Raw genomic sequence first — 27,100 nt, 5'->3', positions numbered from 1 at the left:
TGTCTTCCAGAATGTTAAACAACCTAACCATAGTGTCAGGGATAAAAACAGTGCATTGAGTCCCAGAGAGATTTGTTGCCTTGTAAACCAAATAAACACTTTACCTTCTTCCTCTGGTATTAAAGAGAAGAAGCACTTAGGATTTTTCTCAAGCAGTGCACCACAATCAGCATTTAAATTAGTGAAGTGTTTGATGTTTTTCAGGTGTTAATCTATTTTAAAAAGTGGGAAGACCTGTGTAGCTGATAGGAACTGAGATGAAGATAATAAGCTATTTCAAAATTAGTAAATTACCCTGTAATTTAAAGCAGGTCTTGGGTGGAGAGAAAGTTTGATAGTATCAGTTTTTCCTGTATTAAGATTTTTCTCCTGGGTTACATGTACTGTTTAAAGGAATGTGAGGATTGAGAATACACTATTCAATATTTTAATTCCTTGTCAATATAAGAAAATCCCATGTGTTTATTTTCCTGGCTTTATTCTCATCATTTATTCCTTTCTGTATAGAAAAAAAAGCAAGTAAGGCATCTCTAAAAATCAACACAATTATTGACTAATATGTGCTTGCTGTGTTTTTTAAAAATAAAACCCACCTAATTAAAGGAGAGTCAAGAAGAACAGAACACATTTTACAGATTTGTAGGAATAGCCCTTCAACAAGAAGACAGAGCCCTCCCTTGTGCACTTGCTACTGAATCAAGTGAAATCCTAGCAGTTTGATTTTTCACATAGAAAATTACACTTGAATTGTTATTCATCTGTACTGTCACTTATACCAAATTCTTGAACATACCTTGAACAGAAATTAATCCTGAGGGAAAGAGTATTGAATAAAAACTGAGTGTGCTTATTCTACAAATTCCAACATTATGCAACAAATAGTTTTAAGAAAACCAAAGTTGGATTTTCTGTCAACCAGAAAATTATTTTTTAAAGATTTGACTGAAATATTATGATGTACAGTCTTCCTTGAAGTACATGAATAAAAAATTGGACTGAGTATATATTATGAGAAAGAAACAAGGATATCCTCATCTTTGGAGTGTCTACAAGGTAGCAGTGCTTACTCTTTCTTGATTGCTTTCTGTTTGCTGCATTCTGAGGTGGGCACCTAGCACATTCCAGAGGCTTCTGACATGATCAGGCTTTTTAGAGAATGGGAATCTTCCCATATTGAGTAGCAGTCAGGATTGTGGTCTTAAAAATATAAAGTCTGGACTACGGCAATATATTTTGCTTTTGTAAAACACCTAGCTAAAAAACCCCACCAAACTCAAAGGTTATAATCATTGATTCCACAAAAGAGTAGGAAGAATAAATTCTGGAATTGATATCTTAAGGTCAGCCTGCTATAAAGCAGAACAGTTCTCAGAGAGCAATGCAATAAATATGGCACTTATTAGAGCAGATCTCATTCTTTCAGGATCATTAAAACAGAAACATTTTTTCTGCAGTTCAATAAAAAGCTGATAGATTTTCAAACAGCAAAACACTTTGATCTCAGTTATCTAAAAATAGCCTCTAATTAAAGTAAATTATAGTAAATTCTTCAGGTTTTTGGAACGAAAATATCCATCAACATTTTCTCAAAAGCCTTTAGTGAGAGAGATTCCCTCTTGATTTGTCCAATGGAATTTTTGAGTCTAAGCATCCTGGTTTTTAAATATCAAATTTAAAAAAAAATCTATGTTCAGGCTTCTTAATGTCAAATTCTGTTGCCTAATTTCATGCCTGGAGTGCACGAAGACTGCAGCATGTAGAATTGATTGCTACTGCCATAAGTAGATGACATCTTCAGTATTAAACCAGTTACTAGCTTAGGTATCAAGTCTCAGTGATTCAGTATCCAAGTCACTCAGTTTTCTTCTTGTATTTTACATCTAGAAAAAAAAAGCAAATGTGACCCTTTAATTTATTTCCTTTTACATAAACCCTATTTAAAATGGCAAAAAGCTAGTTATTTTACCAGAGAACAGTAGAGGTCGGGGTTTTTTATATAATGATGCACTTACATGCCATTAAGCTGTCAGAGGAAATGAAAGATGCTAGGTGCATTAAGAAGGCAGCTGCATCATGTGGCTGCATCATAATTCTGTCTCTTTTGATGTAACCTGATAAAGAATGGCAATGTGGCTTTCTGGCACTACAGTATTTGCTGTGCTTGATAACTTTTCCCCATCATAAAGCTTCATATATTTTGGCTGCTTATAGCCTTATTAAGGAATCCTGCAACCTCACTGTCAGTGCTGGTAATTCTCATTAAGAGGAGGAGCAGGACAATATTACTTAAGTCATAGAATGGCTTAGGTTGGAAGGGACCTTCATTATCATCTACTCCAAGCTCCCTGCCATGGCCTTGGGTGCCTCTTACCTAGACAAGGTTGCTGAAGGCCTCATCCAGCCTGGCTTTGAACACTTCAGGGGACTTCCCTGGGTAGTCCATTCCAGAGTCTCACCACCCACAGGCTAAAGAATTTCTTCCTAATTTCCAATCTAAACCTATTCTCCTTCCATTTAAATCCATTTCCCCTTGTTCTGTCTCTGGACACTCTTACAAAAAGTCCCTTTCCAGCCTTCCTGTAGGTTCCCTTCAGGTACTGGAAGGCAGCTATAAGGTACCCCCAGAAATCTTCTCATTTATCAAAAAAATCATTTATCGAAATGGTGTATTTAAGAAAATGCAAAACAGAGTCATAGGAAGTTAGGAGTTGGAAAGGACCTTGAAGTTCATCTGGTCCAACACCCTGTTCAGCAGTTGCTTTCACAGATGGTGACCATTTCATCCTCAGGAATGGGGTGTGTTCAATGTCACTGTACTTGGTTGCATGGTGACTACTAATGCTTATCAGTTGATCATACAGAACAATGTTAAAACCTCCTGTTACCACCTTGTATATTTTGTTGATGCCACCTTGCTTGGTTATGATACAGAGGCCATTGAACACCAGAAGTTTTTTGTTCTGAAGTTATTTTGTTCTAAAGTTACTTCATCACTGAGTACTATTGATTTTGGTTTATTCTTGATCTTAGGCACGGCCGATGGACTACCCGAAGGACTACCTGTCTCACCAAATTCCAGTGTCATTTCACAAGCATTGGAATATTGATCCAGTGAAAGTATATTTCACGTGGCTTGCACCAAACACAGAAGAGTCATTGAAAGGAAAGAAAGTTGGATATAACAGAGAGGATTTATAAAGACAAGAATGGAAGTGTTGATTAATGTACTCCAGATGAGAGACGGTCACTACTGTGATTTTTGTGTTCATCTTTTCATGACATGTAAGACAATCTTTTGTTCCTTCAGAGCAATGGAAGGTGACACTTAATTGACTTTTGGATTCTTTGTTACACGTGGTTTCTTTCTAAAAAGTTTTTGGGCTTTGTGTACCATTGAATCTGACACACATTTTAAATGTCTTGTGTAACTTGGTCTGTGTTCTGGTTTGGACTTTGAGTCACACCTCTTCAATCATCCTTCCTTTGTTCTCTCTAAAACTCAAGTGATTTATTTGAGAACCTAATATTGAGCATGTTTCAAACAGCTGTTGAAAATCATCTCTCATTGACCTACAGAAAAACATTCTCTAAAGGTTCTTGATAAATCAGAGAGCAAAATGGTGTGGAGGCTATGTGCATTTCCACTCATTTCAGACAGAAATATTGTAGTTTCCTGGGATAAATGGACCAAGCATAAACCACTGTTGTACCTTCACATTTTTTAGCATTTTTGAGAAATGTTGTGCTCAAAATGGGAGGTTAAGGACAGGGATTTCCTTAGTGGCCACGGGAGGTCACTGTGGCTCCTTTAGAAACCTAAGTCACCGTGTATCTATTTGGCAAGTATAAACGTGACTCTTAAGGTGTTCTGCAGAACTAACACTTCAGTATTTCTGATGTGTGCATTTCAATAGTATATGGATGCTAGCTTTAATATTCTGTAGTATTCCTAATTTATATCATCAAGATAAGTGATTTTATGCATACAACATGTAAAGGCAGATTCATATTTTAAAAGATCTTGATGTTTTTTTCTTTGAGTAATTCAGATTTGTAAAAATGTTTGTACAAAAACTGGCTTTAGTGTGTTTTAAACTAATTTTTATACTGTAAAATGGCTCCTTTTACGATGACACTATATGGCAATTGTATGCTGTTATTTGACTTGGCTTGCTAGATTGTAACCAAATACAGGGTCTTAAAGCCATACTGCTGCAGTAATTTTTTATTTTGTTTTCCTTTAGTAGGTTAAAAACTGATTCCACTACAAGGTAATGCAATATTTCCTCTTGAGTCAAGGTAGGGGAGCCACTGATTGCTGTTTCAGTAATTACTGAGGTTGTATAAATATTTGTTTGTGAATATAGCTTGTGGAATTTTAAGCACTTGTATAGCAAGCACATATTCATAATAGATTCAAATTCTGATTAAATGGGAGCAATCCATGTTACATCTTTTTTTCTTCTCACTATCAGTGCCTTAAACAGTAGACATTTTACTGATACCAGGACTAGTTCTCTGGTACAGTTGGTGGATTGTTAATTATGTTTGCTGTTTAGAAACTGTGAGAGCTGAGAGCTGAATAAAAACATTCTTCTCTAACCTTTTGTGCCTTCTTCCTCTTTGCAAACTGACTCCAGGATTATTTAAGCACTTGTCATAATCTTATCACCTGGATAGTATTGTATGGTCACTTGTACTGAAAGGCATCGTAAATATTTTTTTTTTTAAATATTTTTCCATATTCTGTCCTGACATGCTTCCCCAGTTAGATTAGTTTTCAAGTCTAGCTTTGTGCAGACAGAAAATACTTTTGCAATGGGCATCTTGTGACTGGGAATCTTGTTGCTATCACAAAACAGATATCAGTATCAAATATCAGTATCAAAGGTCTTACAATGTAGTCCAGTTGCATCTAACTTCAAACTTCACTGCTTCTTGAGCCCTATGGAGGAAGAATAAGCAAAGACAATTAGCTTTGGGTCTGGGCTGTGTTGCACTTGTTGGCTTCAGTATTATTTAGAAGTTGGGAGCCATGGACTCATTCATTGCTTGCTTACTTGGACTTTCACCTCTGGAAATAGTAGCTGCCTTTTCTCTTGCTGCTAGCTCTGGGTTTTACTGCAGGTATTCTGGAGGTATTAGACTTCTGGTTCCTGACTTGATAGTTTTGAAAGCAGTGAAGTACTAATTTACTGAACTATTCTATCCCCAGAACTCTGACTCTTGATACATAACTAATAATATTCAACCCTTGCAGCAGCATGACAGAAGTGACATTTTATTCTTAAAATATTAGAAATTAAAATATTATGAAGCCCATAAATTTGAGATTTTTTTTCAAGCTACATATCCTGTCAAGACCAGATATTCTTGAACACCTATATGCAAACAGCAACCTCAGCAAAGCTCTGGCAAATAAGATGTTAGGGGACCTGTGCCCCTACTGCAGATGGAGCAATACTACCTACTACCCATGGAGCAGTATTTCCACCAGCTCCTGCTCTGGACAGCACACAGGCCCAGGAGACCTGAATGTATATGTAAATTATCACTCAGACACTGGAAATACAGAAATTATATCTTCCCCCAGGGTTTGTTGTGTTCTCTGACACTCTGCAATTCCTGCTGCAACTTGGCTCTAAATTATTAGTAACTTATTCCCAAAACCATAGCAAAGCAGCAGAGAGATGAGGGAAGTAACTTTGTGGAGACACAGCCTTGAGCGAGTGCAGTTACCTCCACTGTCCAAACCCTGCTCTCAGGGATGTGCTGCTTGAAAACTGAAGTTCCAAGCAGGGACACTTCTTGGTTCTATGATTTTCTTTTGTGCATGGCAGAAGCTCTGGCTTTGTGCATCATGCAAAGCCCCGTTAAGACTGGACCTGTGAGCAGAGCCTTACAATTTCTACTGGCTTGAGAAGAGGAAGAAGATGGAGCCCAGCTCTAGCTGGGCTGAAATGCTCACTCCAGATGAGTATTACATTGACTTCAGTCAGTATTAATCACACCCAATCCCTGAGGGGATCAGTGCCAATTCTATACTGCCTGTTCCTCGGTGAGCAGGTCCCTGGCATTTTGCTTCCCTCTGGGATTTCTTGTCAGAGCTGTTTCTCAAAATAATAGCACATTTGCACTCAGAATCTGGTCCAGGCCCCTTACTCAAGCAGGGCCACCAGCAGCAGGTTGCCCAGGACCATGTCCACAGCCCTTCTCAGTACCTCCAAGGATGAAGACCCCACCACCTCTCTGGACAGCCTGTGCCAGAGTTTGATCATCTGTTCAGTATTAGAAGGGTTTTCTCACATTTCCTGTGTTTTTATGTGTGTCCATTGCCTCTTCTGCCACTGAACACCACTGAGAAGACTTTGGCTTTGTCTCATCTATTCCCTCTCCTCAGATACTTATGAATAAGATTCCTCCCTGAGCTTCTGCCTCTGAGAATTCACTGTAGCTGCCTACTATGGGTTCAGATCCAATTTATTTTTACTTATATGACAAGTTTTCTTCAACCTGGCAAGGTGACTTCAGGCACTTTCCTCCAGAGCCTGTTTACAGGTTTTTAATAACTGTCACAGAGGCAGGGCCTTTGCTGCATGGTGACAAGCTGCTGGGAATAATTAGCACCAGGGGGAGAACATCAAATAAATTCAAATGTAACATCTGTACAAAATGCTATTGCTTTTTTAAAGTTCCTGCAGCATGAAACTTCTGCAATCCCCAGCTCTGGGGTACATCACACCAACACAGCTATGCAGAGCAGATCTCCACTTCTCCTCCCTTGCAAGGCTGCTGCTGGCAGTGCTGGGAGCTGAGGACCCACATGAGCTCCTGGATGCCCCAGCATCCTGCACATGGCACCTTTCTGCAGGAAAGGTTATCCACAGCTCACAGCCCTGGAGGAAGCAGCTCAGGCTGCCTGCATCAATTACCCCACATCCCTGCTCAGCCCAGCTCTCCTCTTGTTTCCCTGTCTGCTTGGTTTTGCCTCCAGGCACTCAGTCACCATCATACCTCTCTCTCCAGATCTGTACATCAGACCCCAGAGTTATGCAGCATGTTCCTCCTGCTGCCCTCATCCCACTGGAAATTAATTGGGCAGTTACCACTGTGAGCTGCGAGTTTTAAATCTTTTACTTGTGAAGGAGAATCTATTTTCAATTAACACCTTGCTCCCTCACAGGGCTCATTACCAGTGTCTGGCACAAGGAAGGGGTTTATTGCAGCCTTCCCAGGGTTGCACTGCTTGGGCAGTCACTCTGGAGGTGCCAGGGAAGGGATTGGGGATTCCCTCCAACTCCCCACTTGCTCTGTGGCTTCCCTGACATGAGTCAGAAACACAAGTGCCTGTTCTTGCCAGCACACTGATGATCTGCTCATAAAAGTGTATGTTTCATTGTCTTGGCTACTTGCAGCTCAGTTTTTTCCATGGCAGAGCCTCTCTTCTGGTGCCAAAAATGTAAGAAAAGAATTTGCTGCTGAGGCTGAGCAGAGAACTCAAAGCATCTAAGGTGCAGGCAGATATCTCCATTAATGTTAACATGAAATCAGTTTCACGGCAAGAAAAAAATTAATATATTTCTTCATCAATTGCCCCAGCAGGACTGAAGAACCAGTTCATACCTCAGGCAGTTCAGGAGCAGCCCACTGGCTCAGTGCAGCCCCACTGCAAGCTGCAGAGAACACTGGGACCAGCAAAACAGTTCTGAGTTGCTGCCCTCACTGGTGTTGGCTTCCCATGGCTCTGTTGTCATTCCTCTTCAGAGGAATTACTGGTAGCTGGATGCAAGGGCTGGACTGAGCAGAGCAAAGTTTTTCACTGGCATCACTTAAAGAGGCAATTTAACCATGATTTTGAGTCCGATCTCAGGGATCTGACCTATGGCTGTTAGCTTGGAGAAACCAATTGTAAGCTGCTTAAACTTGTGAGATATTAATATTGTTTTCTGTAGTGGCTCTGGCCTTCAAAAGAAGTGTCTTCCTATCCATTAAGTCCTACTGGACAGTAGAAAAATAGTTACTAAATGCAGATTTCTGAATAACCATGATATATTCTCCTCTCCCATCCACAAATTGAAAAAAAAAATCATTAGCAATCTGTGCAGCATGTACATTTATGACCTATTTCAAAGACCCATGATCCCATCAGACTTCAGTGCTCAGTAGCCCTGAGGACCTGGTTTTACACAGCCACCACTGAAGATCCTGTATTTACATCTCTCTATCACTGGAACTGTGAAACAATAGTACAATACAGGGGAACATACAGTTAAAGATTTATACTATCTTATATAATTTTTCAGGTATTCCTAATGCCTTCGTTGGACAAATCCCTTTCTGAAGTGATTTCCCTCTTCACCTGGGCTGAAATGCCCCAAAGAGGCATTAAAGTTCAAGGCTTAGCTGGCACAACTGCAGCTATTTCTGTCAAACCTCTTCAGACAACCACGTGCCTCTGCTTTGGGGTAGAACAGCCAGAACATCCTCCGTCAGGATGGTGTGGCAGTGCTCAGACAAAACCTCAGGTTTACAGACAAGATGTTTCTGCATCTATTGGTGCTGGTAAGATATACTTATCCCAGCCAAGACACAAAGCTTTGCATTACCCAAGCACGAGGTGGTGGCAGCATCATCTGTAAGATGTGAAGTCATCTGAGAGTCTGACTGCCTCCCTCTAAGCTTCAAGCAGAAACCTTCTGTGCTACCTGGAGCCAGTGGACTACGTGGAGCAGCAGTGATGGAAGTTTCTGTCAAAGATGTTCCACTTTGCATAGAGCACTTATACACCCAGAGGAGCAGTACACAGATCCCAGGTCTGCCTCTCCAGTGGTTGAGTAGCTGCTGGATCTGTTGAGACAGAGAAATACATGAGACCCACACACAGATGACAAGGCTGCAGTTGCCCAGGTTCTCAGAAATGTTTAGCAAAGTTCTGGGTGGCTTGCTGTGGACACAGAACACTTCTCTGCAGCAGAGGTTCATATACATCCCCTGTTGCACTCATTGTGAGACCAAAGTTAAAGAAATAAATGCAGTGTTCATTAGTGGGTTTTGGGCTCCTACCTCAGGCACTGTGAGTAATGTTACAAGGCTGCTTAATTCTGTCTTTTTGGAATTTATTTTTGAATGTGCTCTTTGTAATGCATCTCTTGTAATAACTATTGCTGAAGCAGAAATAGCCTGCACTGGACAAACACAAATCACGTTTGAGTTGACTTGAGTCATCTACTCCAGGGTACAATTAATTATTCAAGAAATATACATCCAAATGTTGTGTAAAAGCTCTCTTCCTACTGAAATTATCAAACATGATTAAGAATTTATTAAGGAGGAGGAAAATAGCTTAAAATGCCTTTCTGAACTTTTAATTATTTTCAAAAATGGTCAAAGCCAGTATAAAACTTCCATGCGTAACTCAGCATGCTGCTACACGCTATGTGCTCATGGGCAGGTAGAGCCCCCAGACAAAATCACACCATAGTCCATGAATCCTTTATTATTCAACACTGTACCACTGCCCTTGCAGAGCTCATGTTTTTTGACTTCTCTGGGGGATAAACTGTCCCCTGAGGTCAGTGATGGTCACAGCAAGGACATTGTGGAGTCCTTGGAGCACCCTGCCCACAGCACCTCTCTACAGAGCAAACCTTTTACTGCCTCCATCTCCAGTGGCAGCATCATTCCCAGGCAGATCTAATCCACAGATGCTCTAAAACCATGATCTGACTTCAGACGGCATCAGCGTAAAGCTCAGGTTTAAATAACTTACTAGAAGATGTGACTGAATAGAAAATTATGAGAGTTTGTTTTTCCTAGCAGCAGGAAGACACAATTTTAAAAAATAAGCTATTGAATAACAAACATTATCATCCTTGCTGGGCAAGTGTCTCTCATTGTTCTCTTTATGAATAAGGAAGATAAAAAAGGAGATTTGCACCCAGGCTGAAGAACTTAAGTTTTCAGTTGTCTAATTATTTGTGAAAGGTTGCAGGTCAGCTCTGTCTGACAGGCATGGGAATGCTCTACAAAAGCAACAGAGCTGGATTAAACTGGTAGGGGATCTTCACAGGTGTGCTGCAAGGCTCTAGTCATTCCATCCGTCCTGCTGGGATAATTGCAAGTCTGTCGGTTCCCCCTAAACCACTTTAAACTCTTACACCACTTGTGTTTCAGAGCTGGTATTGTTTAACAAATCCCATGGCATATAAGACTCTTAGGAACTCTTTTTCATGCAGTCTTAAATTTACTTCCCTGCCCAAGCAGCCTTCTCCAGTTCTTTCTTTCATTCTCAATGCACTTCTTCCCAAAAAAAAAATCCTTTTTTTTTTTTTTTCTTGGTGAACCTACCACCCTAACAGAGATCTATCCAGGAGGCTGAAGGAACCTCATCATCCCCCATCACAGGTAGGCTGGTGTGGCCTGTGCCCTTGACATCAGCACAGCCACCTTTTTTTAAACCAAGGCTACCTGTGAAGCAGAAAATGCCTAGAGCATCCCAAATTTGTTCTCTTGCTCCTCCTGGTTGCCATTTATTGCCACTCTTTTCTATGTGCTCACACACCAGCAAATTTTAATACATTTATGTTCCACTGAAGGAGACAATTGTACCATCAACTGACAGGGATGATGCAAAGTAACACCCCAGGTCCGCTGAGAGTCAGCACTTCCATTGGTCCTTGCTGCAAGGAATAATCTGGAAAAAAAAACCCAAAACATGGTATTTTCTTGCTTGAGAGCACTCACCCTAGATGCTTTTCAGCCCCTTTGCAGATCTGCATTCGGTGTGTTTAGCAGGCAGTCCCTTACCTGATGTCAAGGTCCTTGTGTGTAGATGCTGAATGCATTTAGGATTGTGCTCAAGTGTTACTGTGAGGGAGGAACTGTGAACAGCTGGGGAACACACTCAAAGCAGAATTAGCTTTATAGGAGAGCACACCTCAGAGCTATAAAAAGACCGTGAAAAGCAGGGAGGTTTGCAGCCTGTAAGGACCAATGCACAGTTATTGTTTTGTCTTTAACCAACTCCCCTGCACCCAGTACCTGTTAATACTGCAGTGGGATCCTTTTTCTACAAAATGGAAGAAAATTCTCCATAGCCAGTGGGATTCCTTTTCCCATCCTTTTCTCAGGAAGCCAGTCTGTTTTACTTTCTGCTGTGTCTAAGAGTCTCCAGCTAATTGCACCAAGTGAGTGTCCTAACCCAGAAGTGCCAAAAGGACTGAACAACCCCATGGTCATTCAGCTCAGGCTCAAGCCTGGCACCAGCCTGGCTTTACCTGGTGCCCACAGCAGCAGCTTTGGGGCACAACAGTAACAAAGCTGGGGCTTGTCCATCTTTTCCTTGATTCCCCAGCCTGCCCTGCATGGGCAAACCAGGCACCAACAGCCTCCAGCATCTGCAGCTGCCAGGGCAGAGTCCAGGCAGAGAAGCTCCAGGGCAGGTGGGACACAGACACAGCTGGGGCTCTGTATGCCCATAGGACATTCAGCTGCAGGATCCCTATTTCCCCTGAGCTCCACAAAGCTAGTTCTGGGAGAATATTCAGGTTTCACCCACTCCCTCTCCTGTGCTCACAGTGACATCACCAGCCATGATGTGTCTGAAGTATGACCATTCATTGATGGACAGATATTTCACACCCCCAGTTCAGATCTCCCCTGTTACTGCACACCCCAAGCAACATCAGGGGGATTTTAGACATCCTTTTTTTAATTGACTTTTTTTTTAACTTAATTTTGTCACTTCTAAATTTACCTTCCAGCATTATGCTTTACACTCTGTTCTTGGCTGCAGTGGTTGAAGCCCCATGACCTTCAGTAGTTGTCATGTAGGTCAGCAAAGAGCTGGAAGTGGTCCTTGAACATGTCAGGGAGCTCTTAGAAGACATTACAGTGGGATTTCAAGCTGTGCTTTGTGAGAGGCAGTGTTATATTAAGGCAGTACTCAGACAGCTTCAAAGTGCTTCCTAGAGATGTTCACCATGAGAAAAGCTTTCTGGTTGCTGCTTCTTTTCATCCTCAGGGACTGCATCAAAACAACAACCCCTGCAGCTCACACTGGTGCTGAGACAAACAACTTCCAGGGACCAGTCCTGCACTCATGTGTACCACTACCTACAGATGAAATGAAATTACTCATTACTCACAAAATCTTCATGAGCCTCACGTCCTGCTTATCAAGGCAGTCCTGATCAGCTGAAGCACTAAGTGTAGTGGTAGCTCTGCATAATTTCACATCAGCAAGTGATGCCAAAGCAGCCTCAGGATCCCAGCAGGCAGAGGGCCCATTTGCCTGGACATCAATAGCCTCTTTCTCCACAATAAGAGATAAAAGGCTGCTTCATCTTTGCTGTTGAATGCAAATAGTTCAATAGACCTTTCCAGAGATATTTTCTTTTCTGCATCAAATTTGCTTTTAAGCTCTGTGTGTTTGTGCTTTCAAGTTTAACTGGAACTCTACAATTCCCCTGAGGGAAGATTCATATTTTGGCCATGGGAAGAATTTCATTTCCATTACTTCACTTGCAATTAGCTACCTAAACAATAAAGGCATAAAGGTAAGGCTGCAGATTTCTATGGGACACGTACCCACTGTAAACTGATGTGTTTGGGACCTTCTCACTGCTACTAGAGCAGGTCTCCTGAGAAGGAACACAGGTACTCAAACACAGTTGAAATTACTGGGTCCAATTCCCTTCTCACTGTGGATATCACTCTATTCAGCCACAGGCTATAGAGGCAATTTTTTCTATTTTCAGTGTATCCACATTACAATGGTTGGGATGGATTAGTTACTCTCCAGTCTGATGGGATGCAGAACAAAAGCCATGTTCCCCACTGGAGGCTGGGCACACATGTTGGGGGAAGTGTGAGGTGGGCAAGGCAGGACCTCATTGGAGGGTGGTGTGGCAGCATCGTGCAAATGGCACAGAGGGGCACAGGGGGCTAGGCAGACAAGGAGAGCAGGCAGCAGAGCTGATGTATGTGGTATGGGTGTGAGGAGATAAAAAAGAAAGGAGACTCAGGCAAATAATATAAGACCCAGGAACCACAGAATCTTAGGGGTTGGGAGGGACCTCAAAAGATCATCAAGTCCAACCCCCCTGCTAGAGCAGGGTTACCCAGTGTAGGTCACACAGGGATGTGTCCAGATGGGTTTTGAATGTCTCCAGAGAAGGAGACTCCACAACCTCCCTGGGCAGCCTGTGCCAGTGCTCTGTCACTCTCACAGTGAAAAAGTTATTCCTTATGTTTATGTGGAAACACCTATGCTCCAGCTTGCACTTGCTGCCCTTTGTCCTCTCATTAGACATCACTGAGAAGAGCCTGGGTCCATCCTCCTGGCACTCACCCTTTACACATTTATAAACATTAATGAGGTCACCCCTCACTCTCCTCTAGGCTGAAGAGCCCCAGCTCCCTCACCCTTTCCTCGTAAGGGAGATGTTCCACTCCTTTCATCATCTTTGTGGCTCTGCACTGGACTCCCTCAAGCATCTCCCTGTCCCTCTTGACCTGAGGGACCAACTGCTCTGTTGTTATGGTAATAAGTGCTTAAGGGTTAACATGTTAAAAATACAGCAGTGAAGGCATTGATGTATTTAATTTTAAAGAAAGTCAAAATATGGAATTTTTATAAACTCAAGTATTCAAAGACTGATGATATCTCTGTTAGATTTTATCATGGCAGTTTACACTGACATCCTTTGTGATGAGTTAATTATGGCTCTAAGCAATATTTTATTCAAAACCAGGCCCCAGGCATGATTTATCTGTGGTCAAGTTTTATAAATATTGGTCAGCCATAGAGTTTTCTCCTTCCCACTTGCAGATTTCCTATCCCTTATCTTCTTGTTCACTTTGGGTCATCCCACAGAATGCCTTCCCAGCTGATTTTCAGGACCTGTGACAATTCTTTCTGCTTGTACCTATGCTCAGGGATGCTTCAGCTCCTCCTTCCAGAGCACTGCTCTGTGCTGCCATCATGGCAAAGCTGGTGAAACTCCACAGAAATGGAGAGCAAAGAAATCAACACTGAGGGTTACTTTGGGCTCCATGACTTCTGTGTGGAGCCTCTATGGGACTGCTAGAAATGTCACCTCCCTTTGCTGGCTCCTGAGCCCTTCTTTCATCAAGGGCAGCATCAGAAGGGTACACACAGAAGAAGCTGGAGCAGTGGTGTTGCTGAAGTGGCAGCAGTGTATCAGCATGGTAATGGATGTCAGTCACATACTGTTTAAAGTGGGTAGAACAGGACAGGAAAACAAAGTTCTGGGTTTTTTGCAAAACCCTATGAGACCTCAGGGAAGTTACTTTGTGCCTGGTGAACTGTAAGAGCTTCAGATGACAACCACTACCACCAGTCAGTATAGGAAGGTCCATGGGAAATTGTAGATTGCAACACTATTGAAAACAAAGCCAGAGATATCTAAAACTCAACACCTGAAATAAAAAAACTTTAGTGAAATGTGGGTCTCGGTTTATTTTTCCTGTTTTCTACCCAGTGGAATAATCTGTAGCTTTAGAAAACTATATGGTTATAGTAAATTTTATCTCCAACCGTGTATTATACATGATAGACAAGTTCTCAGTAGTTGTTTGGTACATGTATATGTTTCTGTATATATACAGGAGCAGGGTAATTGCACAACTGCAAGAAAAGCTTTTCAAAAAGGCTTTTTTATGAAACCCACAGAGAAGCACTTTATATCACAGATTAATCTTGGCTGACAGATATATTTTAAATATTGCTCCTTACATCAGCTCTGCCAGCTTTTCTTTGACAATAAATTTGAGGTTTGGGAACTGGGACAAACAATGTATGTAAATGAAAACCTATGGCATAGAAACAGTGTCAGCCACCAAGTCATAAAACTTAATGTATTGAAACCCATTAGTGGTGTATCAGCTATACCAGGCTCTTGGAAAAGAATAAATTAAAATAAACTAAATTAAAAAGAAGATTTAAAGTCCAGATTCCAAGCCAAGGTGAATTGTCTGGTTTCAAAGTAAAAAGGTGGCTGGAAATTGCAATATCAGCTTTGGGTAGAAGGAAGGGCTGTGTAAGAGTTTTATTTCACATGATTCATGGAAGGCTGTTTGCCACAGTGAGCACTATGGCTGCCTTGGGGCTGATGAAATACTAAAAGCAGACTCAGAGCCTGGCTCTGCTTGGGGGATGTGGTGGGTAAGGTTCCACCACAAACATCAGAAGTTCAAACAAACAGTGCTGACATTTGTGATCAAAAGGAGAGGGACTGTCTGTCTGATCCACCTCTTCCAGGCTGTGCAAAATAAGCTTTTGCCCACAGGGAAATTTATGTGACTACAGGATTTGAAAAACCACCTCCAGCTCCTAGTGAGGTACCAGGAACAAGGGCAGGACCAGAACCTCTAGAGGAAGCCCTCCTGAAACCTCCTTCCTGCCTGTGGGTAATTCCATGAGCTGGCTTTATTTAAACTCCTTGGAGTTATTTTGAAAGGAACCTTTTATCAGGTAATAGAGAGCAGCACACAAATGACCTGGTGGTTTTGGAGCACTTTTTTTCTCTGAATGACATTCAAGATCTACAGTTTTTTATGCAGTCCCTCTTCTGATGCTCAGCCTGGGATAGTCTTTCATGGGAAAGAAGTAGGTCTCAAAAAAGTTCCTTGGGTTTTCTCTTTGTTTCAATAAATCTGAACAAGAGCAAGAGATGCTAAATTTACTGCCAGGAAAAAATTTCCTGCCTTATTAAGAAGCCTCAGCTGGTCAGCCTAGGAAGATCAGACTTTTTAAATTCAAAATTGGAGTTGACCAGAAGACTTTGATTAGAGGGGCATCTAGGACAAAAATGTGGGTTGGTTGGTTGTTTTGTTTGGTTCTGGTAAAAAAAGCAGTGTTTTCCTGGGGAAAATTTCTTTTTTGCATAGATTTGAAGTGATTCACAGTGTTTTGTGAACTGTCATGAATTGTCTTAAGTCTGCAAGGCTTCAGGAGGCCTGGCTTCTTTTTGCTTTCCTTTCCTCTCATGGCACAATCCTTCAGAAAACAGCATGTCAGGTAACATACTTTAGACAACAGATGCTTCCTTGTGGATGTGACACACAGTGTGCTGTGGAGGTCACACAACCCTGAATTTGTTTCAAATTCTCACTGAGCTTGATTAGGAAATCATCAGCCCTGAGCTGAACTTCCTATGAAGCAGTGCAAAAAACCACCAAATTAACTTAGTAATAAGATCATTTCAGTGCGTCAGAATAAAGTATCCTGACTCTGGAAATGCTGAATTGATTTGGCTTTTTTTTTTTTTTTTTATTTTTTTTTACCATCACAGTGATATGTCTCCAATTTTGCCCTGGTGTAAGATAAAAACCACAGGTTTAAGGCCAGTGTTTGCTGCAGACTGGATCTTCTGGGCTCAGCTCAGCTTGCTGGGCTTGGCTCATCAGAGCAGCCCATGGGAGAGCATCACTGCAACATCTTCTCTCACCTTTGCAGTGCAGACCAGAGAAAATCCAAACTCTAAAGGTCACTGAGCTTTTCTCAGCTCTCAATTATCAAAGAATTTCTGTGGTTTCATAGTGAGAACTGAGCTAATGATGCTCTGCACCTGGCAGGGTGATAAATGTCTGTGCCTGGGGAGAGAGGCACCATGGTCAAGCAAGGAACTGTCTCTCCCAAGATCTCTGCAGCAATGAACACTTCTGATAACTTGAGTGACACTGTTTGGCCTCAGTGTTCATCCAGAAAATGGAACAGAAATAGCCACTGGTTTTCAGTGAGCAGTTACCCAAATTGCATTGCCTTGGGCATGGAAAACTTTACAGAGTTGAGCCTTTCCTTTTTTAAAGCAGCATTCAAAAAGCTGAAGCTTTCATCAGGATCATGGAAGTGGTACTTCCAGGGCTTTCTCCAGAGCTTTTTTTTCTGTTTTATGACTTTTAGGGTGTCTGTTGTGTATATTACTTCGATGTGCCACTGGGACATCATTAACATTACATCCTCAGCAGGAAACCCTGTGGCTGAATGAATCATTATCACATATGGCAGTATTCTAGGGATGGAGGTTTATTTAGTTCAGGTCATCGCTGATTCTGCATTTTGTACATAGTTAGTCCAAATATATTCAAAATTGTCTTTGTCTACTGACTGGGACTCAGTGAATATGTTAGCAGTTTTCTCAGGCACCTAGAAAATAGAGCTGTTCCAAATATCATGAGCCAGCCTGGCTCCCAGCAGCAAAATATATAGCCCAGGACATGTGGGCTATAGAGCCAGCTAGAGGTGGTCACTACAAAAATCAGATACAAAGGTGTCGTTTGAGAAGAGACAGATCATCATTGCATGGTCCTGTTGCAAAGTGAGACCTGATTTGGAAAGGATCCTACCTGGTGTTCATTGACTGGCTTCAGTGTCCAGCTGCTGTACCTCTGTGCCCACATTTCCCAACCCTCTTCCCCAGAGGAGCAGTAAAATATGTAGAGTAAAATTACATGGGAGAGTCTCACTGGACTTTGTGCACAGGGATTTCACAAGTCAGCAGCTAGAGAACTGCTGAAAATTGTGAAAATTATTCTAACAGCTGAGACCAACTGAATTCAACACAATCATAACCCATAAGAGAAGTCTTGGATAATCCTGTTTTAGGACATCACAATATTCTTGCAGGTAAATGTAATCAGCTATATATTTAGGATGTTAAACTATCACCTTTTCCCACCTTTTTTTACTGAGCATAAAACAAAGCAGGGCAGGATAACCACTGCCATTTGTTTTCACTCTTGGATGAGACAAAGCTCAGCTCAAGCCTCCAAACTCTTTCCCAGTAGCTCAGTTGCTGATTTCACATAAAGTTAATAATAACAAACATTCCGTGAAAAAAAACCACACCTTAATGTTTCCTAATGATCTTGTTAATCAAACTCATGCTGGTTTGTCTGTAAGTGTCCCACAGAGTTGTGATTTTCCATCCCCCAAAGCCTGAGGAAGCCTCTCAACCTGGGATCCCACCAGTGCAGTCCCTCATCACAAGGAGAACAGGTTCTTACCTTGTTTTCTTAAACCTCTCATACTGCAATTTGGGATATTTGGGCATTTAGGTTATTTTTCTTCTCTCCATTTTCACCTCTCTCTTTCCTTTTGAAATTTCTACCTCTTCTTAGCGGTGTTTTCTGGTAATGATCTTAAAACACATCACAGAAACAAAATTAATTTCCGCCCCCTACACCCTGGCATACTCCATGGAGAAGCAGCTGACTCATGCCCTGCTCCTTGGTGCATCTCCTGTATATAATATAAACATCCAGGAAATATGCAGTACAGCATTCCTAAGGGATTGCTCATATTCTGCTAGCCCAATTTCTTTCTTTATCCAAATAATTTTTCTGATCCTGTACAAGTGTGTAAAGCCCTTTGTTTGCATTGCCTTTGTCTTGAGTTGAAATTGTTCTCTTTTACATCCTGTGCAACCTTTGGGTATGATGATGCCATCTCAGCTGCAGTGACATATGCCAGTGTCAAGACTCCCCATTTATGCACATAAATCAAAACAAACATAAACCTGCACCAGGCTCTTAGAAATTACTTTAAGCCCCCAGATAAACTCTCTGCATTTAACACTTGCAGTTAATGTCTATTACTCTTTTTAAGTAAAACAGTCAATTAAATTCATTCTACTAATGGGACTGTTTGTTAAGAACATAGTAAATACAATATTTCTTCAAGTAATGGTGTCAGTGCCCTTAGCCCTGAGGCAGTAAAAGGCTCTGCTCTAGAGACAGCTGACCCCTCACTCCCCATTTTATTCCCTATGAGGTTTTTCTGAAGCGGAGTTTTTTGTCTTTTGCAGTTGGGTTTGCCTTGTAAGTGATTTGTCTTTTGGAACCATGACCTATAAACCAGAGGAAAAACAGTATGTTAAATGTACATACTATTATGGCATAACTTACTGCTTGTAAATGCAGTTTGGTTTAGATAAAGAAGTGGGATTCATGTTACTGCTTGGCTTCTAATACCACATAGTCAGGATGTTCATGCAGAAATTATTTCACATTTATTCCATGTGTTCAGTTAGACAGTGATTGGGCCTACAGGGGATCATATTCCTGACATAAATCTACATTGTTAGTGCTAAAATACTGTGAGTAGAAGTTACATTTATATCTTGTAAATGAAATTGGAGCCTATGGCAGCCCTAGATACCCTGACTTTCCTTCCCAAAGCAGGAGGTGGTACAAAGGAAAGGGAAATGACTCAAAGGGAACCCTTCCTCTTGACCTCAAGGTAACTAGTCAGAACAACATAGTTCTGACTCCATCCAGCAGCTAACAGCAGCTTCTAGAAAGTTTAAAAGGTTTACTGTAAGAAACTTGACTTTGCAAGCCTGGTCCCTGGCCTCTTGCTGAGGAGTGTTTTGTATTTCAGTCATAAGTCTCTTCCAGAATTCCCATTTGAGGGGATGATGAGGAAATAGTTTCTTAAACCTGTTGCATTGGATTCTGAGTACCATGTGAGAAGCTTTTATGAGCAATAGATATTTCTATTAAAAATAGAAGACAAAATTCTGCAGAAAGAGGTATTGTATCAATTGGAGAAGACTCTCCCCACATCTGTACCTGGAGCATACAAATTTCCCTAAGGAATTCCCAGCCTCTTCCAGCCTCACTGCTGCATGCTACATTTTGCAGAGTTCTGATGGCTTTGTCCAGGGTTTTCTTCCAGAGCTTGTGATGACTGCTGCCTTTCTGACCTCCTGAGAGGGAAAAGAAGCCTTGAAGGACCTGGCATGGCAAGAAAGATGTGGAGGACAGGCACATCATTTAGTAGGGTGATGGAAGACATGAAAGCACAAATCCCAGTTGCTGTGTACAATCAGAATCATTTATTGTGTGGTTTGCTGCACTTGTCTATATAATAGATATCCCAATATCTATTGATTGATCTACAATGTGCACCTCAAAGTTATCTTTCTACTAACATAAAACCTTATCTAACTATTCCCACTGGAGGCACCTGCTACCAGGACATAACATCGTCCAGATGGCAAATTCCTTAAGTTATATACAGGTTTCTGTTCTTCTTCAGGGTCAGGCAGTAACCAGGGAATTCACAACACTCCTCTATCCCACACAGGCTTTCTCCTCTGTTGTTCTCCTCCAGCAGGAGTGGAATAGGGTCCAAAATTTCAATGGGTTGTTCTAATGGGGTGGTTCTTTTGCTCTGTCTGGTTGGTGACTTGTCCAAAATGGTGTTCTAGAAATATGTTCACTGTGTCCACTGCTTTGCTGTGAACCCAGGATGAAAGCAGCAGTGGATTTGCCTTCTGAGATATCTGGCTCTTGGCCAGTCTAGATGATAGCCACAGCACAGATTTCTTTTGTGCTCTTGAATGTAATACCAATACTTGTGACTACCCATTGTTTGTTTGTTTATTTGTTTTTAACTTTAAATTAATTTAATGTGTTCTTGATTTATTTGGGGGGTTTGTTTGGGTTTTTGGATTTTTCCCTTCCCAATTGTTCTGCTGACCTAAAGGACAATTTAAAATGCACTTTTCAAATTTATCATTCAAATAACATTTAATTCTGTTTTGTAGGGTGTGAGCTGTCATATTGGAAAGGAATATATTTTCATGGCCACCTTGTTCAAGATACTTGTAAAACAGGTTTGATTTAAAGTGACCATTTGAACCTCCTGAAGTGGTTTAATGACACTGAAAAACTTGTTTCTTCCAATTAAAATTGCATACATAATCTACTCCCCTGATCTCTGATATTACAGATTGGGTGATACTGAATAAGAATGGTCTAGAGCCATACTTCTGTCTCTATTCCACTTCTGTGATGTTAGTTGGTGGCAGATCAGAGTCCAACAAGCAGGTAAATAGTCTGACACAGTTGAGAGGCCTGGGAACCCATCTACTTCTGCAGTGATCTCAGTCTGAGTTGATGTGTGAAGGTCTCCTACCCTACCCTGGTGTCAGTGGTTAAATACAAAGGGGAAAGGAGTGAGCAGTGTCTGGAGTAAAAGAATTGAAGCAAATCATGAGGGCATTGAAGACCTGTCCTGTGATTCTGTATCTTACCATGGCAGAACCCCCCTTGGCATGTGCTGTCACAGTGTCCTGAAGCACCAGCTGGGGTCAGAGCTCTTCTTCCTTTGCTGTACAAAGGGCTGAGTCCCTAGCCCTGAGGATCATCTGCTCTGAGAAGACAACATGTGGGAAAGAAGTTGAAAGGAAGAAGCAATCATCTGTGTAAAAAGTTCTTGAGTGCCATATTTCTGCTAGTCCAGATGGTTGTGTTCATAAAGTGTCTGAGCAATGAGGAATTGGCTCATACCTGAGTGTTATATTGGTTTGAGGACAGAAGGAATCTGGTTCTGTGTTCCTGCTCCAACTTGGAAGGCCTGCAGCATTTGAGAAGTGCTTATCTTGGCTCTTCAAGAAGCACAGTTATAAGCAAGACAGGGAGCCAAATTTCAAATGGCCCAGTGATGCCATGGACTGTTGAATCTTGGTAGTAAAAATGCCAATGTTGACCTCAACTTCTGGCAGCCTCAGCTGTGCATAGGGATGGAGAACTTGTTTATACAGCTTTCTGTTGATAATATTTTCAAAAAGAAGTTCAGGTATTCAAATCCTAATATAGCTGATGCATTCAAATAATCCTTCTGATTTCTGGCCATCCAAGGATGAGAAGAAGTTGAGTGGTAGGTGAGAACGGCTTTTCTTAGTGAGGGGGTTGGGAATGGCTCAGTATCCTTTTTCTGCTATAAATGATTGTCTGTACTTCACAGTCAAATCTGCAGCCTGTAACAAAAGGACTCTCATAGCTACTTGATTGCTCTAGAACTTCCTTCTCTTTAATTCATGAGCAATATATAATAGGTATAAACCTCCTTGGGGTTGGACCAGATGACCTTTAAATGTCCTTTCCAATCAAAACCTTTCTATGATTCTATAATCAGCCATAAGTTCTGGGGAAGATATGACTACCCCACAGCAATGTGGACTGTGTTCAGCCTTAAAGTCCCTGAAAAACTTTCTTTGTTTTTATTTCTCCCTTGGGTTCTGTTATTAGCTTGTCTGAGGAAGGAAAGGACAAATATAGAAAAGGCAGATGAAGTCTGATTTGACTTTCTTTTTATTTTAATTAAGTACTCTCTAAATTTGTGTTGTAAGCTTCTTGGTCTGCAGGCTTGTGTTTAGGCCATGTATAAACATCTGCCTAAAGTGTAATATGCCTAACAAGGAAAGAAAAGAACCTCTCAAATTGCACACAGAATCTCTTCTTTCTGTTAAAGTATATTTAATAAAAGCAGGGTGAACATCAAGCCTGAAATCAGATTATTAAATATCTGCCTCACAGTATTTAAAATGGCTTCAGTTCACATGACCTGTACATGTACATTAATAAACTGCATGAACTTGCTTTGTTGTTTCTTCCATGGGATGCTGTCTTCCTTTGTAAGTCATCACATACATCCAAGGATTTTTGTGGAACCTATGGAAAAAAAGGCACCATCTTTCATGTGCACTTTTGGAAAAAGTAGTGCCACACAGACTGAAAAAATGTTCTGAGCCCCCAGAGAGCCATGGACTTAACTTGGGAACAAATTCCTTATGCTCCCCTGCTGTCTTAGTTTTAACCTTGGAAAACTGGCCTCTGGAGGCAAGAAGTCGAGATCTGCAATAACTGGAGTCTTCTGCAGACTGTCTCTACTTGAGAGTTTATCATAGGAAAGCATTTATTATTTTTTTAAGTTCTGTTGATACTCTGAGGGTAACAGAGCTGATGCTCTTTCCTCTCCAGTTCATTTTCTTCCTTCCCTGTTGAAGAATGAGTGGAACAGGTCAGAAGATGGAAATAGCACATTGAGGCAGTGTTAAAAAAAAACAAACCAACAACAACCAACCAACAAAAAAATACAACACAGACACCACTCCCTACTTTCCCCACCTGCCCCAAGTCTTCTGTTCACACAAGTAGGTAGATCTTGTGTGTATCTTATTTATTGACATTTTATTTCCCTGTCCCCATGCATTTACCAGAAATGGTCAAAGTTGATGTTCAGATAAAGAATATGAGCAGGCAGTAATTTTATGAAGCACCATCAAGGAGGCACAGAGAAAAAATACATGGAGAAGATGAAGAAAACACTCTTAGTAACCACTTAGTTTAGATTTGATTTTGGAAAGTCTGGATCTGCCTTAGCTAACCTCAGACACTGTTGACCATAAAATAAAAAATATTGGTACCTCTGCAAGCAGAAAATGATGCAAACAAGATTTCCCATGCAGTCTACAGTTTAAACTTTCCTGTCCCCCAATGCTATGTATTAAAAAGATAATTTGGTGCAACAGCTGCTAACAGGAGGGACTGGCTTGAGATATTTGTAGGACTAGAAGCCCTCCACTCTCCTCAGCTGCAATCCAAATTTAAGTTTCTGAGGCTGCTAATCCCAATACCTGGTGTTCAGTCTTACTCAGGGAGAATTAAGATTTTCAAAACATATTCTGCAATAAAAATTCTGAGAATAAATAGCTTTGCCCCTCCTTTTTAGGTATGACATTCCCATTATGGAGTTTACCTCTGTTAAAATTAGACTTTCATCTGCAATGCAATTTGAAGCAGGCTGTATGGCCTTTAAATAATACTCTGTAGTAATTCAATCTGGGATTACAAAGCATGTTATTGTATGGCATACTCAGGAAGAGATGGGAAAACCTACCAAAACCCAGAGGATAACTATTTGGCCCCATCAATTTTAAAACTGGCCTTTTTAGCAAAGCATACAGTTTTCTTCAGCTGTACACTTTATGTCTTCTGTTTCTCAGCTTTAATTATCATAATATTTTGTCAAAATGTGTGGAGACTTTAATGCATTAAAAATTCTTCAGTGGAAGAATTTCATAACTAGAAAGCTTTCTCCCAGCCATGCTTCTCTATTATGTTCTAATGACTCCCATGGTTTGCTCCAACATCTGCCTTCAGAAATAATCATCTGGCAATCTACACAGCCTACCACATGCAGTGGAAATAACTGATACCCATTCAGGTGGGACCTGGCATCATGTTAATGAAGTTCCCTCTGCAGTGAAGAAGTTCAGTCCATAAATTTGTAACATTAGTTTTGCTGTGATGGGATTAGTGGCTCTCTGGAGATGCGATGTGATGAAGTTAATCATCTGATTGAGAATTATTTTTATTCTCTTTGGTTACTGTTTGCTAGTCTCGCTGTTTCTGTGAACAGCATGGACATTGCACTCAGGAGAGTAAACATTAAATGATCCTTGACTGATGTTGATCTCTGCTTTACCAGCTGAAACTGTTCCTTAGGAGACTGTGTGTTCAGGAATTACTGTAATTTGCATTATACTCCCACCTGTCATAAATCTCATAAAAGAATTACAGATTCTTCTTTCTCTACTCTCTAGTGGTTAACCATAACTCTCCTCTGTGAAGACAGGATGAGGAAGCTGGGGTTGTTCAACCTGGAGAAGAGAAGGCTCCAAGGTGACCTTTTCAATATCAAGGTGACCTTTTCAGTATCTGAAGAGGGACTACAAGATAGCTGGGGTAGGGCTGTTTGCACAAATGTGCAAGAGAACAGAGGGCAACAGTTTAAAACTTAAAGAGGGAAGATTTAGGTTAGTTATTAGGGGCAAATTCCTTCCTGTGAGGGTGGGAGACACTGGCACAGGTTCCCCAGGGAAGTTGCGGCTGCCCCCTCCCTGGAAGTGTTCAAGGCCATGCTGGATGGGGCTTTGAGCAACCTGATGTAGTGAAAGGTGACCCTGCAGGGGGTTGGAACTGGATGATCTTTGAGGTGTCTTCCAACCCAAACCATTCTGTGATTCTATGGTTCTGACTCGTTTTGGATACTGGTTAGCTGACTAACAAAACCTAAGATAATAATTAAACTTCTTCTCACTTTCTCCTTATCTGGTTTTTATTCTTTCATTTGCCCATTCTTTACAGTTTATCCCAATTATATTTTAAGGTTTCATTGTTCATTTCTTACTGTTGTCACTTGAGATTAATCAGTTCACAAACAGATTCACTGCCCATCCCGATTTCGGTGGCAATAGCTCCAGTTCCTCTTTGTAGGAATTACAGCCCTACCTGATATGTACAGACCATAGACTCACACAACAGCCCAGGAGGCAGAGGACCATGAATGATCATCTGGTCCTGCCTTTCATGGTGAAAAGTAGCCTAGATGAGATTAACTAGCAGCCTGTCCCATTGCATCTTGTAAACCTCCAGTGATGGGGACTCTACCACATTCCTGGGGAAGTTGTTTCAGTGATTGGTTTTTCTCACTGTAAAAGATTTCTTTCTTCCGTTGAGAAGAAACTTCTCTTCTTCTGTTGAGAGGAAACCTCCTCCACTGCAACTTGTCCCTGTTGCCCCTTATCCTCTCCATCAGTCTCCTTGTGAAGAGAGAGACTCTGTCCCTTTTGTATCTGCCTTTTTAGCACAGGAACGCCATGATGTGGTCCCCCCTGCGCCTTCCCCTTCAGTCTTTCCTCTCAGGGCAGGTTCTCCAGCCCTCTGATCATCCTCACAGACCTCTTTTGGACTCTGTCCAGTCTGTCTGTGTTGCTCTTGCATTGTGGGGACCAGAACTGGAGATGATATTCCTGGCCCAGCCTGATAAGTACTGAGTGCAGCGGGATGGCCACTTCTCTATCTCTGCTAGCAATGGGCCTGCAGATGCAGCCCAGGAGGAGATTTTCCTCCTTTGCTGCAGCAGCAGCTGACCCCTGACTCAGGTTGTCCATCAGGACCCTCACATCCCTTCCAGCCACACACATCAGAACCTGTACTGGGATCTTTGTTTATGTTGTTCAAGGTGCAGGACCTTGCACCTCTCTTTGTTAAAATTCATACTTAATCTTGCTAACTGTTATGGCCCCTAACTTTTCTTTTGTATTTTGTTTGCAAGGATATACATGAGCCACTACTCACATACGTTGCACAAATCACAAAAGTAACAGGTTTTAAGGCTTAAGGAAATTACCAATGTTTTATTTCAGGGAAAAAATGACACCACTTTTGAAAGAGAGATCTGTAAAGGGAGACAGGCTTGCAAGAGGAGAGGTTTTTACATAAATTAGTCTGATTCCAGCTGTGGTATTTTCTCCTTTTCCCTCAGGCTTTTTATACAGTAAAAGGCTTCTTTCTTTCCTCTAATTACTGTCAAAAGGGTTGCCATTTGGTGACTTGCTTTTGATATTCGGGAATTCTTTAGTCCTTGTATCTGATACCAGTTTGCATCACCTGTCTAGAAGCTTATGAGGAGTCCTTCTGATTAGCACTTTTTTAATCTTAGTTCTGATGAGATCGAGGAGCCAGTCATGATACATAATAAACAGTGTAAACAGAAGTAGGGGAGCCAGGGTTCTTGTTGACTGATACATTTCAAAAGAGAAAACTAGGGTGGGTAGCCAAGGGAAATAAGCTTTGCTACAGTTTAGCTGGGACCATCGGAGTTGGGAGAAAGTCTGTTAATTTGGAAATAGCTTTGGTTCTGCTGAATCAAGAGACCATTTCGTATTATTTCATATTTTCAATGTGTCCACATCATTAGCCCACTCTTCCAGCCCTTCCAGGTCTCTGTGAGATGGCTCTCACTCCAGACATGTCTGCCTCACCACCCAGTTTTGTGACTTTAGCAAACTGAGAGTGCTTTTGGACCCTGCTCATAGATCACTTGTTGTTTTGTCCCTGTTGGTGACTTGTTGCTCATGCCAGGCATCCATGGTTTCCCTGGAAATGCTTCTCAGAGAAACCTGCTGTGCATGCTTGGTGTTAAAGACTTGGGTTGCAAATGTGTTAGTGGTTGTAGCTGTGTTACTGGCAAAAAATCAATAACAAATTTAGATGAGGAATGGACAGAGAACTCCCAAAAATACCTTCCCCAGGCACTACTTCTAGAGATGTTAAAATGGGTCTTCTAAAGATCTTCTAAAGACCTTTAACATCTTCTAAAGATGTTAAAGGGTGGGCAAGCCTCTGCCTACCCTCCCTACAGATGGGCTGCGGCCTTTGTCACTGTCTCATTGTGAGACATAACGTAAAGGTTGTTAAAAACACTGACTCTATGTTTCAA

At 41.4% G+C, this 27,100-nt stretch overlaps 1 protein-coding gene across 2 annotated transcripts in view; it reads left to right on the top strand.

The window, feature by feature from the left end:
- B3GLCT (beta 3-glucosyltransferase) overlaps nucleotides 1-4,594 on the top strand; it is a 50,186-nt gene extending 45,592 nt beyond the window's left edge. For both annotated transcript variants that reach the window (XM_030452802.1, XM_030452793.1), the window contains exon 15: nucleotides 3,031-4,594. In XM_030452802.1, coding sequence (XP_030308662.1) covers nucleotides 3,031-3,198 — 168 coding nt within the window. In that variant the 3' untranslated portion in view covers nucleotides 3,199-4,594. The remainder of the gene's footprint in view (nucleotides 1-3,030) is intronic.
- The last annotated feature ends 22,506 nt before the right edge of the window (nucleotides 4,595-27,100 follow it).

The sequence above is a fragment of the Calypte anna genome, chromosome 1 (genome assembly GCF_003957555.1).
Source record: "Calypte anna isolate BGI_N300 chromosome 1, bCalAnn1_v1.p, whole genome shotgun sequence".
NCBI classification, from domain to species: domain Eukaryota; kingdom Metazoa; phylum Chordata; class Aves; order Apodiformes; family Trochilidae; genus Calypte; species Calypte anna.
Note: the sequence above shows the minus strand (reverse complement) of the source record. Positions and strands in the feature narration are given on the sequence as shown.